The 14956-nt window shown below is 43.3% G+C and overlaps 1 protein-coding gene across 2 annotated transcripts in view; it reads left to right on the forward strand.

Annotated features, from left to right (window-relative positions):
* The window catches only part of LOC137429990 (calcitonin gene-related peptide type 1 receptor), a 64648-nt gene that overhangs the window by 36126 nt on the left and 13566 nt on the right, over nucleotides 1-14956 (forward strand). For both annotated transcript variants that reach the window (XM_078780027.1, XM_068120424.2), the window contains exons 7-8: nucleotides 13103-13223; nucleotides 13485-13638. In XM_078780027.1, coding sequence (XP_078636153.1) covers nucleotides 13103-13223; nucleotides 13485-13638 — 275 coding nt within the window. The remainder of the gene's footprint in view (nucleotides 1-13102; nucleotides 13224-13484; nucleotides 13639-14956) is intronic.

The following is a 14956-nucleotide window of genomic DNA, read 5'->3' on the forward strand; positions in this document are numbered from 1 at the left end:
AAACATAGCCTATCATGTCCTTCCGGCGGCAGTCGTACATTGTGTATCCTGCATTCAATGTGGACAAGGTGCTCAACACGGTATTTACGTTTCGTCTGGATAATCACAAGTACCAGGTATATGCGTCCACGGAAACGTTAAAATGTTTCGGCTGTGGGAACTTTGGGCATCTAAAACGCTTTTGTCCACAAATTGCCCCCGCGGTAGCCAAGCAGACAACACCCCCTGTTAAGCCATGGTCCCACAGAGCCTGCGTTGGTATACGATGGTCTACGATGGTAGGGTCGTGGAGCATCATGGAGCATCGTGGAGCATCCTGGAGCCCATCCTGCGTCGACGTACGACTTTGTGGCCATCGTAGGTTGGAAAATCATCTTTTGAAACGTTCAAAAGATGGTCTACGATGGTCCACGATCCTACAATCGTAGACCATCGTACGACCGTCGTACGACACGTACGGTATCATACGACATCGTGCGACGTCGTACGATATCGTACGACAACGTACGACAATCCTGCGTGGACGCAGGATCATCCTGCGTCCTTGTGCGTCCTCGTAGCTACTTTGGGGGTATATAAACCCCAGCCATCAGCCATCACTTCATCATAATCAGTTCATGCCGAATTGTTCAGAGTGATCGGAGCCCATCGTAGCCCATCGTATACCAACTCAGGCTCTATGGGACCGTGGCTTTACTGTGAGAAAAAACGTACCATCGACATCGAAAACCTCCGAAAATGAAAACGTTTGGGATGGTTTTACACTCGTCTCCTCTTTAAGAAAGAGGAAAACATCTCGGGATGTCCCACCACCCAGTAAGAAAAAGAAGGTGGTGTTAGACTCCGATGCATTGGACTCAGTACCACCTGATAAAACATCGATGAGTAATCGATATGAAGTATTGCTAAATGTGAATGCAGATCCTCTGCCTGCTGCCGATATGGACCCTCAGCCTAATGTGGAGGAGTTGCATGTGCTACCTCCAGATGAGGTTGGAGTGCAAACTACGTTAAATCCTTGTGTGGATTATGACAAGTCGGGTCGAGATTCGACTGGGGGGGGGGGGGGGAACAAATTTCGACCCCTCAGTGTTCCAACGCACCTGACGGCGACCTTTCAAACCAAATAGTCGTTGTGCCTGCCAATTTAGAAAACGTACCTGAGCACAATGATTGTCCCGAGGAAGAACCTCAAATTGTGCAACAGGCAGAATCGCCCCTCCACCCCCCCCCCCCCCCCCCACATTACCCGGGGTTCTGGTGGAACCTCTCCCTCAACCTGTTCCTACAGAAAAAGGGCAGGATGACACCTGCACACCACAGAGTATTCTGGTGTCTTAAGAGCCAGGGGTCCCAGATAGTGCTTCTGACATGTCTGAGGAGGAATCCTATGACATTGAGGAATTCCCCACATACAGTGATTCCAACGTCTTACCATCGCAAGTACTCAAGTTTCTGAACCAGACTTTTAGAAAAAGATATATTGAAATAAAAGATCATTTTTCTGATCTACATGGGTTTATTGAAACGGCCAGGTGTATTATTTGCCAACCCAGTGATCACAATTTCACGGAACCCCAATGCAGTGGGCTTAAGAAACACATTGTTAAGGCAAAAAACGAACTAAAAGGATGATACGCATATTTCCCTTTCCTTACCTCTTTTACATCTCTCTGACTATTTTTGGTAGCCTCAATATAAATGGTGGTGCGAGCCAGTCTAGGATGCTCCAAGTGGTCAACCTTGTAAGGCAATGGAAACTAGATGTGGCTTTCTTACTAGAAACCCACTCTACTCAATCGTCTCACGCTATATGAAATTGAATGATGAAAAAGGCCGGCTACTTTAGCGATTCAACCTCTCTTACAGCAGGAGTTGCTTTTCTAATTAATCCCCATTTTTGCCCGCTCCAACTCTCATTTCAGGAAATAATCCCAGGTCACATAGCTTCACTGGATTTTGTTGATGGAGACATTCGTTTCACTTTAATAAATGTCTGTGCCCCTTCAAAGGGCACAGACCGACGAACCTTCTATGACAGGTTACGACTCCACATGATGCAGCTAGACTTGCAGAAGTGCATTATAATGGGCGGTGATTTTAATTGCACCCTGCAACCTGAGTGCGATCGGAATGGCGCAGAACCTCACCCCGGACCAGCCAGACTGTTATCTAAAATAATAAGAGATTTTGGTTTTCAAGATATCTGGCAGATACAAAATCCAAGCACCCATCAATTGACCTGGTGTAAGGTTGCCAATAATCAAGTGGCCCATGCCAGACTTTTATTTGTCAGCCAGGCCCTTCCCAGCCAGATAGATTTTATATAAATTTGCCATTTGCCAACCTCTCCCCCACCACTGAAATTTCCCCGTCTGGTTTCTCCGACCATCACCTCATTACCATGAGTTACCGTGTAGGGTTATCTCCAAATCACCACTCTTTTTGGAAACTGAACATTTCCATATTAGATAACCCCTCCTTTAGGAATGCCTTTGAGAGGGTGTGGTCCAAACTGAGAGGCTCCAAATCCAGTTTTAAGGACCAGCGATTGTGGTGGGACAACACAAAGGTCCAAATTAGAAGTTTCTGTCAGCAGTTTTGTTTTCTAAACACACAGGTAGAACGCAGAATGAAAGTGGAGCTGGAGAAGTAGATTCTCCAGATTCAAACAAATAAAAAAACCCATCCTACCCCCCAAAAGAAACTAAGACTATGTGAGAAGAAGTCTCTTCTTAATAATATAATTTCTAATCAAACCCAAGGAGCGCTAACAAGACGATGCTTTCGGCACCTTTACCTCCTGGATTCTCCGACCCAGTTTTTCTTTGATTTTGAAACAAAATTTCCTCGTTCCCTAATTACTGCTTTGAAACGTCCTGATAATTCAATCACGACCAATCTGTATAAATTAAGAAGGAAGCAACACTCTTCTTCTCTACACTTTACCAGGCAACACATGTCGATGCAGAACTTGTTCCTAATTTGTTTGATGGTGTCGGTACACTAACTGCAAAGCAGAGAACGGATTTGGAGTCACCGCTTACGCTTGAGGAACTTTCTGTTGCCCTTAAAAGCCTGGACAGAGGGAAATCACCTGGCCTGGATGGTCTGCCAATGGAGTTCTTCAATAAATTTTGGGACTTGATTGGACCTGATTTGCTTCTGGTTTTCCTGTAGAGCTTGAATAAGGGTGAACTTCCACTGAGCTGCAGGAGAGCCGTGCTTACTTTGCTTCCTAAAAAAGGAAATTCATTGATCACTAGCCAAAAGCACCCGTCGTTGCCCGGGTTCTTTTTGAATGAATTTACTACTATAATTCAGCTTTTACTGGCAGCCGTAGAAGATTGACTACTATAATTCAGCTCAGCTTTTAATTGCGAAATTGGCCCAGCCCGGCCGAGGTGGCCTGACCGGCCTCGCCACCTAGCCGATAACCTTCCCGGGGCCCGCCCCGACATTTTTTGTTCTTTTTGAATGAATTTACGACGATAATTCAGCTTTTACTCGTGGCCGTAGAAGATTGACTACTATAATTCAGCTCAGCTTTTAATTGTGAAATGGGCCCAGGCAGCCGAGGCGGCCTCGACTGGCCTCGCCACCTAGCCTATAACCTTCCCGGGGCCTGTCCCGACATTTTTTGTTTCAGAGGTTTCCTCCTATCTTTCACCATTCAGGAAATTAGCGTATGCAGCCAAACAAACAATCAAATGAAAAATCGGTCAGAGACCGAGGACTTGTCGGAATGTACTTTTTTATCGGTCATTTAGGAACAAGTTTTTCGGTTTTTCAAAGATGGCGACCGAACCACGTGACCGATGACGTCATCATTATTTGTTTTCTAAACTATTTTATTCATAGATTATGCTCAAGAAATTTCATCTTCATCGGATGAAGTTTTGTACTTGTCGAATTATGACGTCATAATGGAGGCACCAATGACGTCAACATTAACATATTTTATTCCCCATGGAGAGTTCTTTACAATGAGCCGTGTCTCAATTTTGTCTATTCAGCACTTTCGGAGATATAGAGGTGCAAATTTTTTCGGTTTTTCCAAGGTGGCGGACGAAACACGTGACCGATGACATCATCATTTTTTTTTTCTCCACCAGTTTATGCCGCCATGTCGCTCAAGAAATTGCATCTTGATTGGATGAAGTTTTGTACTTGTCGAATTATCGAATTATGATGTCATAATGGAGGCCTTGGGCCGAGAGAGTTAAAAATTGGGCACAGTCTATTCCAGGGCAAGACAAATATGCGTGCAAAGTTTGGCGATTCTATGTGCAACGGTGTAGACGTAGTGCTGTGCACAAACAGACACAAACAGACAAACAAACAGACAAACAGACAGACAGACAAACCAACCAATCAACATACTTGCCGGAATCTTTTCCGGCAAGTAACAAACAAACAAAAACTTTCTTTTCTATATACTTTAACTTTCTTTCCTTTCTCAAAGGCTTTGGCCTTGCATCTCTCACCCCTACTAGGAGACATTATACACATGGACCAGACTTATTGTGTTCCTGATCGCAATATTCAGGATAATATCTCTGTCTCTGTCCGAGATGTCATTGAAATCTGTGAGATTAATTATGAAAGTTGTGGCTTGATCTCCGTCGACCAAGAGAAAGCTTTTGACTGTGTTTCTCATACATATCTTTTTGAAGTGCTAAAATGTTTTGGTTTTGGACCTCTCTTCCTATCCCATATACAATTATGTGATTCAAACATATCAGCTATCTTAAAGATAAACAATGAACTTGTACCCCCATTTTGTGTTGGGAGAGGGGTAGGGCAGGGCTGCCCTCTGTCAGGAATTTTGTTTGCTTTATCCCTTGAGCCCCTCTTAAATACCTTTCGGAAGTCCTTGTCTGGTGTTACTTTTGGAACCCACCCCTTAAAAAGCATTGCTTATGCAGATGACATCTGGATCTGCATCAGACATTCAGAAGACGTTGGTTTGATGATGAGTGCATTGGATCTCTTCAGCAGGGCATCATTGGCCAAGATAAATAATTTGACTATTTCCTCTCCCTCCTCCTGTCCCTGCCAATCTTTCGTGGAGAAGAGATGTGATTAAGTTCTTAGGGGTGTTCCTTGGCCCTGGAAATTATTTTGTGAGGCATAACTGGGAAGGCTTGTTGGCACACATTGAAGTACTTTTACTGAAATGGAAAAACTTGCTCTGCCAACTGTCCTGCCGAGGTTGGGTACTAGTCATCAACAGTCTGGTCACCACTAAGTTATGGTACAAGGTTCTTTTCCCTGCAGCCCTGCAGCCGCCCAAAACCGCCCAAAACTGCAGATTTCCCTGCAGCCGCCCAAAACTCTCGTGGAGGACATACAAAAATGCATCACCCATTTCTTCTGGTCCGGAAAGCATTGGCTGAGACCAGAGATTCTAAACTTACCAACTGCAGAGGGTGGCCAAGGGCTGGTCAATGTCAAGTGCCGCATCATGGCTTTCCACCTATGAACAACATGGCACTTCTTGTTTGAACCATGTTTGACCTGGAGACAGCTTACCAGCTGCACCTTACGTCAAGCAGGGAAGTTGGACCTTGCACAGGAGCTGTTCCTGATGGACTCGACCAAGATAGACCTATCGATGCTACTGAATGTGTGGCAAGCCTTTACCTGTCTCCGTGACCCCTCGACTTATGTTCGATCCATGTTCTTCAATGAACCATTATTTCACAACTCTGTATTTGGTGAGTGTGTGAATGAAAGCACCTTCTTTCAACAGTTTATAAATGCCTCAGTAACAAAAGTGTGTCATTTGAGAAACGCCACCAATGGCAGGTGGATCAGTGCTACCGCTCTGGCTTCGACGGTTGGCATTGGATCGTGTCACAGAGTTGACAGCTTTTTGAAAATGGTGCTTCGCATCTACTGTGCCTCAAATGACTGGGCAAGCAACCCTCCCATACCCACCTCTGAATCTTCTCCACCCTTCCCCAATCTTTGTCTATCTGGTTCTCTTAGTTTGGAACCGATTAGTTTTGGCCGCTCTCTATCCTTTTCTGGGAGCAATCGAAAGACCCTGTATGTGCAATGCTTAAAAATCCTTTTTCCTTCGTTGTCCTCCCCTGTACCCTGTAGATGGCCTGCAGTCCTGCCGAATACCCCTCCCCTTTACCCTATTTGTGGGTGGTACTATAAACAGCCTGTGCCGAAACGTGCTGGGGATCTTCAATGGAAAATTGCTAATTGGATCCTTCCCACAAATTCCCTAATTCACTGTTTCTCACAAGCGATAAGTGAGCAATGTCCATTTTGTGGACAAACTGAGAACTTGCCCCATGCGTATGTACGCTGTGACCGGTTAACTCCTTTATTTGTTTTCTTTAAAATGTTACTTGCACGTTTTTCCTTTGTTTTTGATTTTCCTGCCTTTATTTTTGGCTCTAGTGGGCGCTTCAGTTCCCCAACAACAACAACAACAACATGCATTTTAAGGCCACTTTCCCTGCTAGAGCGGGGGTTAGCCTTGCGGTCCCCATGACAATCTTCTCCATTTTGCCCTATTTTCTGCATCTCTCCTTATTAACCCCCTTGCCCGCATATCTTCTTCCACCATCTTTAGCCAAGTCTTTCTCGGTCTTCCCCGTCCTCTACTTCCTTCTACATTCATTTCCATCACTCTTCTCAACCAATCACTTTCATCCTTCCTCAACACATGACCAAACCATCTCAACCAGTTCCTCTTCACAGCATCAATCACGGATTCTATTCCCATCATATTTCGCAATTCATCATTTGTCTTCCTCTCTCTCAACGATACTCCGCACATCCACCGAACCATTCGCATTTCCACCCTTTCCAGCCTTCATTGCTGCTTGACATTCATGACCCATGTCTCGCTCCAATAAATCATAACACTTCTCACACATGCAGCATACACCTTTCCCTTCAGCTTCAACGACATTCCCCTCCTCATTAGCATGCTACTCAGTTCCCGAAACTTCTTCCATGCACATCTCACTCTAGCAACCATTTGCCGAGTCTGATCCACCTTCTCCATTCAGCATGTCTCCGAGGTAGCAAAATGTTTTCACACCTTCCAGCTTCACGCCGTCTCCAAGATCCAACTCAACATTTCCTCCATCTGCAGCTCCCTCTGTGCACACCTTACATTTGAATGTAGCTGCCACACTGGTTAATGACCCTCTCAGACCTCTACATTTTTGATGAACCCACTTAGCGCACATTGTACATTGAATGGAGTTCACTCCGACACCATTCCTGCACACAGCACATGGCCACTTCTCAGTTCTTTCCACCTCACCACATGCTTTACCACTTGCCATCACCTTAGTCTTTCCTATATTCACCTTCAGACCTTTTGTCTCCATACATTCCTTCCACTTGTTCATCTTTTCCTTCAGTACATCCATACTTTCCGCAATCAACACCAGATCATCTGCATACAACAACTCCCACGGTAAACCCTCCTTTACGTTCTGAGCCAGCACCTCCATCACAGCTACAAATACAGACTTGGCATTTAATATGGAATATATTTTTTTTTCTTGACTTGGGTTTCCTTTCTTAACTCAGTATATTAATCTGGTGAGTTTCTTTTACACTTTGGTGATTTATTTGTTAAAAGAACCATGTCACTGATTGTCTGTCGCAGCAAGAAGTCAACAACAGGATTTTATCACAGGTGGCGTGGCAAAATGTACAGACAGGTGCATTTGATGATTGGCTTCACAGTCGGGTATACAAGGGTTGTTGCGTTCTGTATTAGTGGAAAACAACTGCTGCACGTCTCCAAAAGTTATTGCCGCTTCCTCTGGAGATGGTCCGTCACGTCGACGATGCTGTTTGTCATGGAGTGGTGGCTTAACGAAATTACGGCATGAAACAGCGTACTATTGCTCGGCAGTATGGCATCACTCAAGGTGAGGTGTCAAAGGTCCTGAAACTAAATGCTTAGAGGGGTGTCCCTACTCCAATACTGAGGCCAGGACATCCCCGCAGAACCACAAGGATGGATGATCGCCAGCTGCACCGGTTAGTCCGCAATGACAGTACCAAGTCAGCTAATCGGCTTAGGGCTGAGTGGCAGCAACTGACAAATGTGCCTGTATCCAGAAGGCTCGTCAATCAACGACTGGTTCAAGCAGGCTATCATGCCAGGCGTCCCCTGAGAAAGCCACGCCTGACCAGACAACACCGCCAGCGCCGATTGCAGTGGGCCAGAGAGCACCGTCAATGGCAGCCAGGACAGTGGAATCACGTGATCTTCAATGACGAGTCTAGATTTCTGGTCTATCGTCAAGATGGCCACATCCGAGTGCGCAGATAAGTGCATGAAGCCTACAACAAAGATTGTATAGTGCCAAGAGTCCAAGCTGGAGGTGGTGGGCTGACCGTTTGGGCTGCTTTTCATGCAGGGGGCAGAACTGACCTGCTTGTTCTGAATGGAAACCTGAACCAGTTCAAGTACAGGGCCATTCTGGAAGAAACATTGCTTCCATTTGCTCATGCAGCCTTTCGAGGAAACTGTCTTCCAAGATGGCAATGCACGGCCTCATCATGCTCGCATGAACCAACACTTTCTTGTTGACTGTGGTGTAGAGCATATGGAGTGGCCTGCCATGTCCCCGGATATGAATCCGATGGAGATCTTGTGGGCAGAATTAACGCGTCAAATCGACCACTTGTACCAGCAGCCGACCTCTGTGCGTGAATTGCAGCAGGCTATTGTCACTGCATGGCAAGCGATTCCTGTCCAAACCTTGGCAAATCTCGTGAACAGCATGCCTCAACGTGTACGTGCTCTCCTGAATTCTCGGGGGGGGGGGGGGGTTACACGAAGTACTGAACTGTAATTTTACTGTCCGTAATCCCAGTCGTAATGTAACTTTTGTTTTTGTTAAAAAAAAAATTAGCTAATGTGCAAAATAAAGAGATACTTCTGGAAAACGTACAGAAGTTTAACACAGTACTGTCCATGAATTGAGTTCGATATCAGTTTACATCACTTTCAAGGATCAATTTATTTGTTTCGAAATGTCAAATGTGGTTTTTATTTCTTTTAAAGGTCACATTAACAAAATCTAGAATAATTTCAACATAATTCCAATTAACTTTTGGTTCTAAGACATCTTGAAAAGTAAGTTCACCCCCACAAAAAAATATTCCATATTAAATGCCAAGTCTGTAGTAGTGGACTTAGTACCGGCACCTGATGCACTCCCACCTTCACCTCAAACTCACCACTGTTCCCGTCCTTCGTCCTTCCAGCTGTGCACGCTCTTTTGTACATTGCCATCACTACTCTGATCAACCCTTCCTCCACTTCTAACTTCATCAATGCCCATGTCAATACTTTGCGTGGAACCCTATCGAATGCTTTCTCCAGATCAACAAACCCAAGAAACAACTTCTTCCTCTTCTCCATGTACTTCTCCTGCAACTGCTTCACAATAAAGAGGGCGTCTGTCGTTCCTCTTCCTGGCGTAAATCCAAACTGCATTTCGTCGATCTGCACCTTCTTCCTCATCCTCCTCTCCAACACCCTTTCCAATACCTTCATTCCATGCTCCAATAACTTTATCGCTCGGTACGAGCCACACTCCAGAGGGTCACCTTCGTCACCTCCAGAGGGTCACCAATTCCCCAACAACAATTGTAATTCATTTCTTTCTTGCGCAAGCCAAGTTGGCGATTATTTAAGACCAGGAAATCAAAGATATGTAACGATTCGTATAGTACAGGTGTTTTAGAAATTTTTATAGCTCTATGTTTCAAGAGTTAAGCTGGAATTTTGTTGTTGTTATGAGTTACAACGCTTTGAGAAGCAGTGGTGTGTGAGAGATGCATTTTGCAATATAGCTAAGGGTCAGTTAGTCTCTCCCTCTTTCTCTCTCTCCCTCTCTCTCCCTCTCTCTCTCCCTCTCTCTCTCTCTCCTTCTCTCTCCCTCTCTCTCCCTCTCTCTCCCTCTCTCTCCCTATCTCTCCCTCTCTCTCCCTCTCTCTCCTTCTCTCTCCTTCTCTCTCCTTCTCTCTCCTTCTCTCTCCCTCACTCTCTCTCTCCATCTGTCCCTCTCTCCCTCTCTCCCTCTCTCCCTCTCTCTCTCTCTCCATCTCTCCCTCTCTCCCTCTCTCTCCCTCTCTCCCTCTCCCCATCTCCCTCTCCCTCTCTTCATTACCCCTGAGTGCATGTGTTAAGTTATCCGTTTAAGGTATTCAGGTCCCGAGGGCACGTTGTGTTATACAATTTATAGTTATTTCATGCAGTAGTGGTCGCCGCTTGACAGATGTGCTCTTCTTCTTATCGACTCCCTCCTCCACACCATTTTCCTCATAATAAACCCTATCCTTGTTAATGAGAACTTGTGAGCAGTCATCAGTTGCATGCTCCATAGCACATGGCAAATTAATTATTAGATGGGTAGATTGGGTTCTCACTAAAGCGCTTGCAAAATGAATCGCTTGATGGGCTCGCCTGGCCAATCCTGTCAGGCAGATTCACCGTGGTTGTGTGTTTTTAACACAAACATTCAATGCCAAATTAGCCTAGTGTATGTGGACACCTTTTTGTCCCATCCCCGTGGGTGGCACAACTGTCATGAAATACACTTTTTTCAATACACATTTTATGCAGATAATACAGTACAATATTGTAATAATTCCCAGACTTTGATGTTAAAACATAAATGAATACTTGTAAAATGCAATTGGTTTGATTTCCAACAAATCATTCACCTTTAAACGCGACCTCATAGTGGCAACGCGTAAGCCAAGTTCCACCCATCTCACTGCTGATCAAACCAGAGCGGCATTAATTCATGCTTTAACTTCAATTTTATTAACTAGTACACCCATTCCCGATGGGAATGGTATGAAGGGTCATTCCTCTCTGGGGTATATGGATTAAAGTAGATCTAGGGTTGGGCCTCAAGAACATCACGGGTGTGTTCACTTACCAAGTTTATTGTGGAGAGCTCTCCAAGTGGCATAAGCATTCGAGCATGCACTCCATTCATAACCGTTGATAAGGGATTGCTGGTTTGGAAAGCACCAGCTTGCTGCTTTGTAACTGAATACACCCTGAGTTTCCTCCCTTTCAGTTTCGTGTTAAACAGCAGTAGCGACAGTTTCAAAAGGTAATCATACGTGTTTGTGGTTTATCATATATTTTTTACTTCCAGTAAGGGTTTCCCATGACACGGCACATTAAGCTATTTATACATATTAACATGGAGTTTGGCCAAAGAGAGGAAGAGGGGTATCAACATTTCCCATCCTGAAACCCATCCCTTGGGAAGAGGGGTATCAATATTGTTTTGTAATAACATTAATATTATACTATTATTACTTGCAAAATCGAAGATTTTTAAAGTACATTGGTTGGTCTTGTGCATTCTTCTGCCTGTCTGTCAATGGCCTACAGGTCACAATTTTAAAGCGATCTTGATGAAACTTAACCAGATGGTAGAGTTGGTCATAAGGAAGAAGCCTACTGATTTTGCGGTGAAAGATCAAAGGTCATTTTGAGGTCTGATTTCTAAAATTGTCATTTTTCATCCGATTGACTTGAAAATTGAACAGCATTTGCATATTGAGTCACTAAATTGGGAAACCAACTATTTAAGGTCAAAAAGTCAAAGGTCAACTCAGGGTCAAACGTCTAAAATCATCCATTTTCATCTGAAAAATAGTCAATTTTCATTTGATTGCCTTGAAAATTAAACCGCAATTGCATTTTACATCTAGGAAATGGAAAAACTAACTATTTTAAGGTCAAAAGGTCAACGGTTAAACTCGAGCTCAAGCATCTAAAATCATCACTTTTCATCTGAAAAATCGACAATTTTCATCCGATCGACTTGAAAGTTTAACATCAATTGCATAGTACCTCACTGAATTGGGAAACAAACTATTGTTAAGGTCAAAAGGTCAAAGGTCAACTCAAGGTGAAACTTCTAAAATCATCAATTTTCATCTGAACAATCTGCAATTTTCATCCAATTAACCTGAAAAATAATGAGCAATGGCATTGTACAACAAGGAATTGGAAAACCAACTATTTTTGTGGTCAAAAGGTCAAACATCAACTCAAGCTCAAACTTATAATATCAATTTTCATCTGAAAAACCATCAATCTTAATCCAATTGACCCGAGCTTTGATGAAGATCGCAAATTTCTATCTTAGTTAAATGGACAATTTGATGTATCCATGGCAACTGTTTATTTTGGGGAGGAGTGCAATTTGCAAGTATCGTGCTCTGCATGACATCTTCTTGTCTTTAGTATTGTTATTACGTTTGTTATTAGAAAAGTCTTTGGAAAACGCCATGATAAGCTACCTTAATACGGATATACAGCTGACCCAACATGCAAATCCAAATCCGCCTTGGAGAGTGGGGAGGGGGGGGGGGGGGGGAGTGAAATCATTACAACCTCCATCATGTGACCCTTAGTCCCCTTGTCAAATTTGGTTGAGATTCCATAAGTAGCGACCAAATGTATCGTGGTCAGACAGAATGAATGAATGCATGAATGAATGTGGTGGTCATGAATGAATGTGGTGGTCAGACAGGCAGACACCAAATTGTGTATTTTAATTTGATAAATTGAATTTTTTTTATTGTTACAAGAACGTGGTACAGGAAACTTTGGGGCAATTGGCCCAGGGATATGGAATTGTATATAAATCAAACTCATGTATGTATGCATACACACACACACACACACACACACACACACACACACACACACACACACACACACACACACACACACACACACACACACACACACACTTTGAGATCTGATGGGTCTCCATTCCCTCTCCTGAAACCCACCCACGTGTGGATATAGCAGCCAACAACAGCAACTTTTACACACACACACACACACACACACACAGACACACACACACACACACACACACACACCTGAGTAACATCTTGGCCCCACCTTATTACCTTTTTTTTCTTGACAGGTGTTTTTCGGTTTTCTCTGCCATCAGGGGATTTACTGCAAGAGATGACATACACAGTACTTGCTGCATGTTCACGAATAACACATAAATAAGGTGCTTTTAAAATAATTATGTTCTTCATCTTTGTGTAGGAGCTTGAGCTGCCAGAGAATTACACTCCACAAGAACCTCTTCATATCCTTCTTGCTCAACTCGATCGTTATCGTCATGAACCTGTCGGTGATGGCCCAGGGGGAGCCTGACTCGAATCCGGTAAAGGGCTACCAGACCCATTCTGTTAGCGTTCAGCCCGAACTTTCGACCACAAATCATTGTACATTTCCCTAATGAACACAATCATTGAAAGTATTGGGATATTAGATATGTATTAAATTTGCCTTGGTGGACCTTAAAGTGTTAATATGAAGACAATTTCCTATTACATGGTTTTTGTAGATAAATGCGAAAAAAATTGGATGGAAGGAGTGGTTTGTTGGAATTAGGGATAAATGATTGTGTGACACTTGCACACAGGTTGGGTGTAAAGTTCTGAGCTTCATTCATACCTACCTGATGGGAACAAACTACTTTTGGATGCTGTGTGAGGGAATCCACCTTCAGACATTAATCGTCGTTGCTGTGTTTGCCGAGGAACAGCAGCTTTTCTGGTACTACCTACTTGGCTGGGGTAAGCACATCACAAACACATACAAAAACAAACACACACACACATACACTGAAGTGGATACTTTGAGACTTGGGAAGGCTCCTTTCCACACTCTGAAGCCCGCATATGGAGATAAATATCAAGCACACACACACACATACACACACACACACACACACACACTCACACACACACACACACACACACACACACACATGCAAGCACACACACTTTGAGACCTCAATGTACACCACCCCCATGCCAAATAAATAAACAACTTCCTCCAGCACACGGCATTGGCGGGGCTCCTTTAGTGCCCGGCGATCCCACTGTGCACCACATCGAGACAGTATTAGGAGGGAGAGGTATACAATAATTGATTGGTTAATTGCGTTATTAAAATAAATCAATAGTAATGGTAAAATAATTAAATTATTAATCAATTGGCTAATAGAATACCTAAACCACCACCGTTTCACCCGAATGTGTAACTTTTTTAAGCAATTCTTAATTAACTAATTCATTGAATAATTAAATAATTAAACAATAAATCAAAAACAGCCTTTACAGCTAAATCACTTTGTCATTGTCGTGTTCAAATATCAGCTTCCTCGCTCAAAAGGTGCCTGAGATATTGCCCAGAGGAGAAAGAAAATAAATAAGTACTTAATAAATCGATAATAATTAAATAATTAATAAATTAACCAGTTAATAAAAAAAATTTAAAATACCGTTTTTGCCAAAGCATGTGCTCACTATTGTCCCCAAATTTCAGCTTCCTAGCTCGAAGGATGGCTGATATATCGCCCGGACAAACAAACAAACGGAGTGAAAACTGAGTCCTGCCTTTCGGCACGCGTCATGACGTTATACAGTACCTAGAGATAGAATAGGAAAGGAGCGGTGTACAAGAATACTAATCCCATCACCTTTAAAGCCAATGTTATGGCACCTTTCTAAACTAGTGGCTATTGTCTATTGCTCTTCACCCCCTATGACTATTGTTCCTGTATCCTACGTATGTCTCTCTTCAGTATATGAACTAATTGAACATTCAATTTGGTTGTCAGTACATCTGTCTATCCCTGTCGATGAAAAACTGAAATAAATAACTTAAAGTGTATGCAAATAAAGTCCAGTCTCATCTCGAGCATTGTTCTCATATTTTTGTGCTCCCATTGTTCTCATATATTTGTGCTCCCATTGTTGTCATATATTTGTGCTCCCATTGTTCTCATATATTTGTGCTCCCATTGTTCTCATATTTTTGTGCTCCCATTGTTCTCATATATTTGTGCTTCCATTGTTCGCATATATTTGTGCTCCCATTGTTCTCATA

This window comes from Myxine glutinosa, chromosome 6, assembly GCF_964187855.1.
Source record: "Myxine glutinosa chromosome 6, kmMyxGlut1.1, whole genome shotgun sequence".
NCBI lineage: Eukaryota > Metazoa > Chordata > Myxini > Myxiniformes > Myxinidae > Myxine > Myxine glutinosa.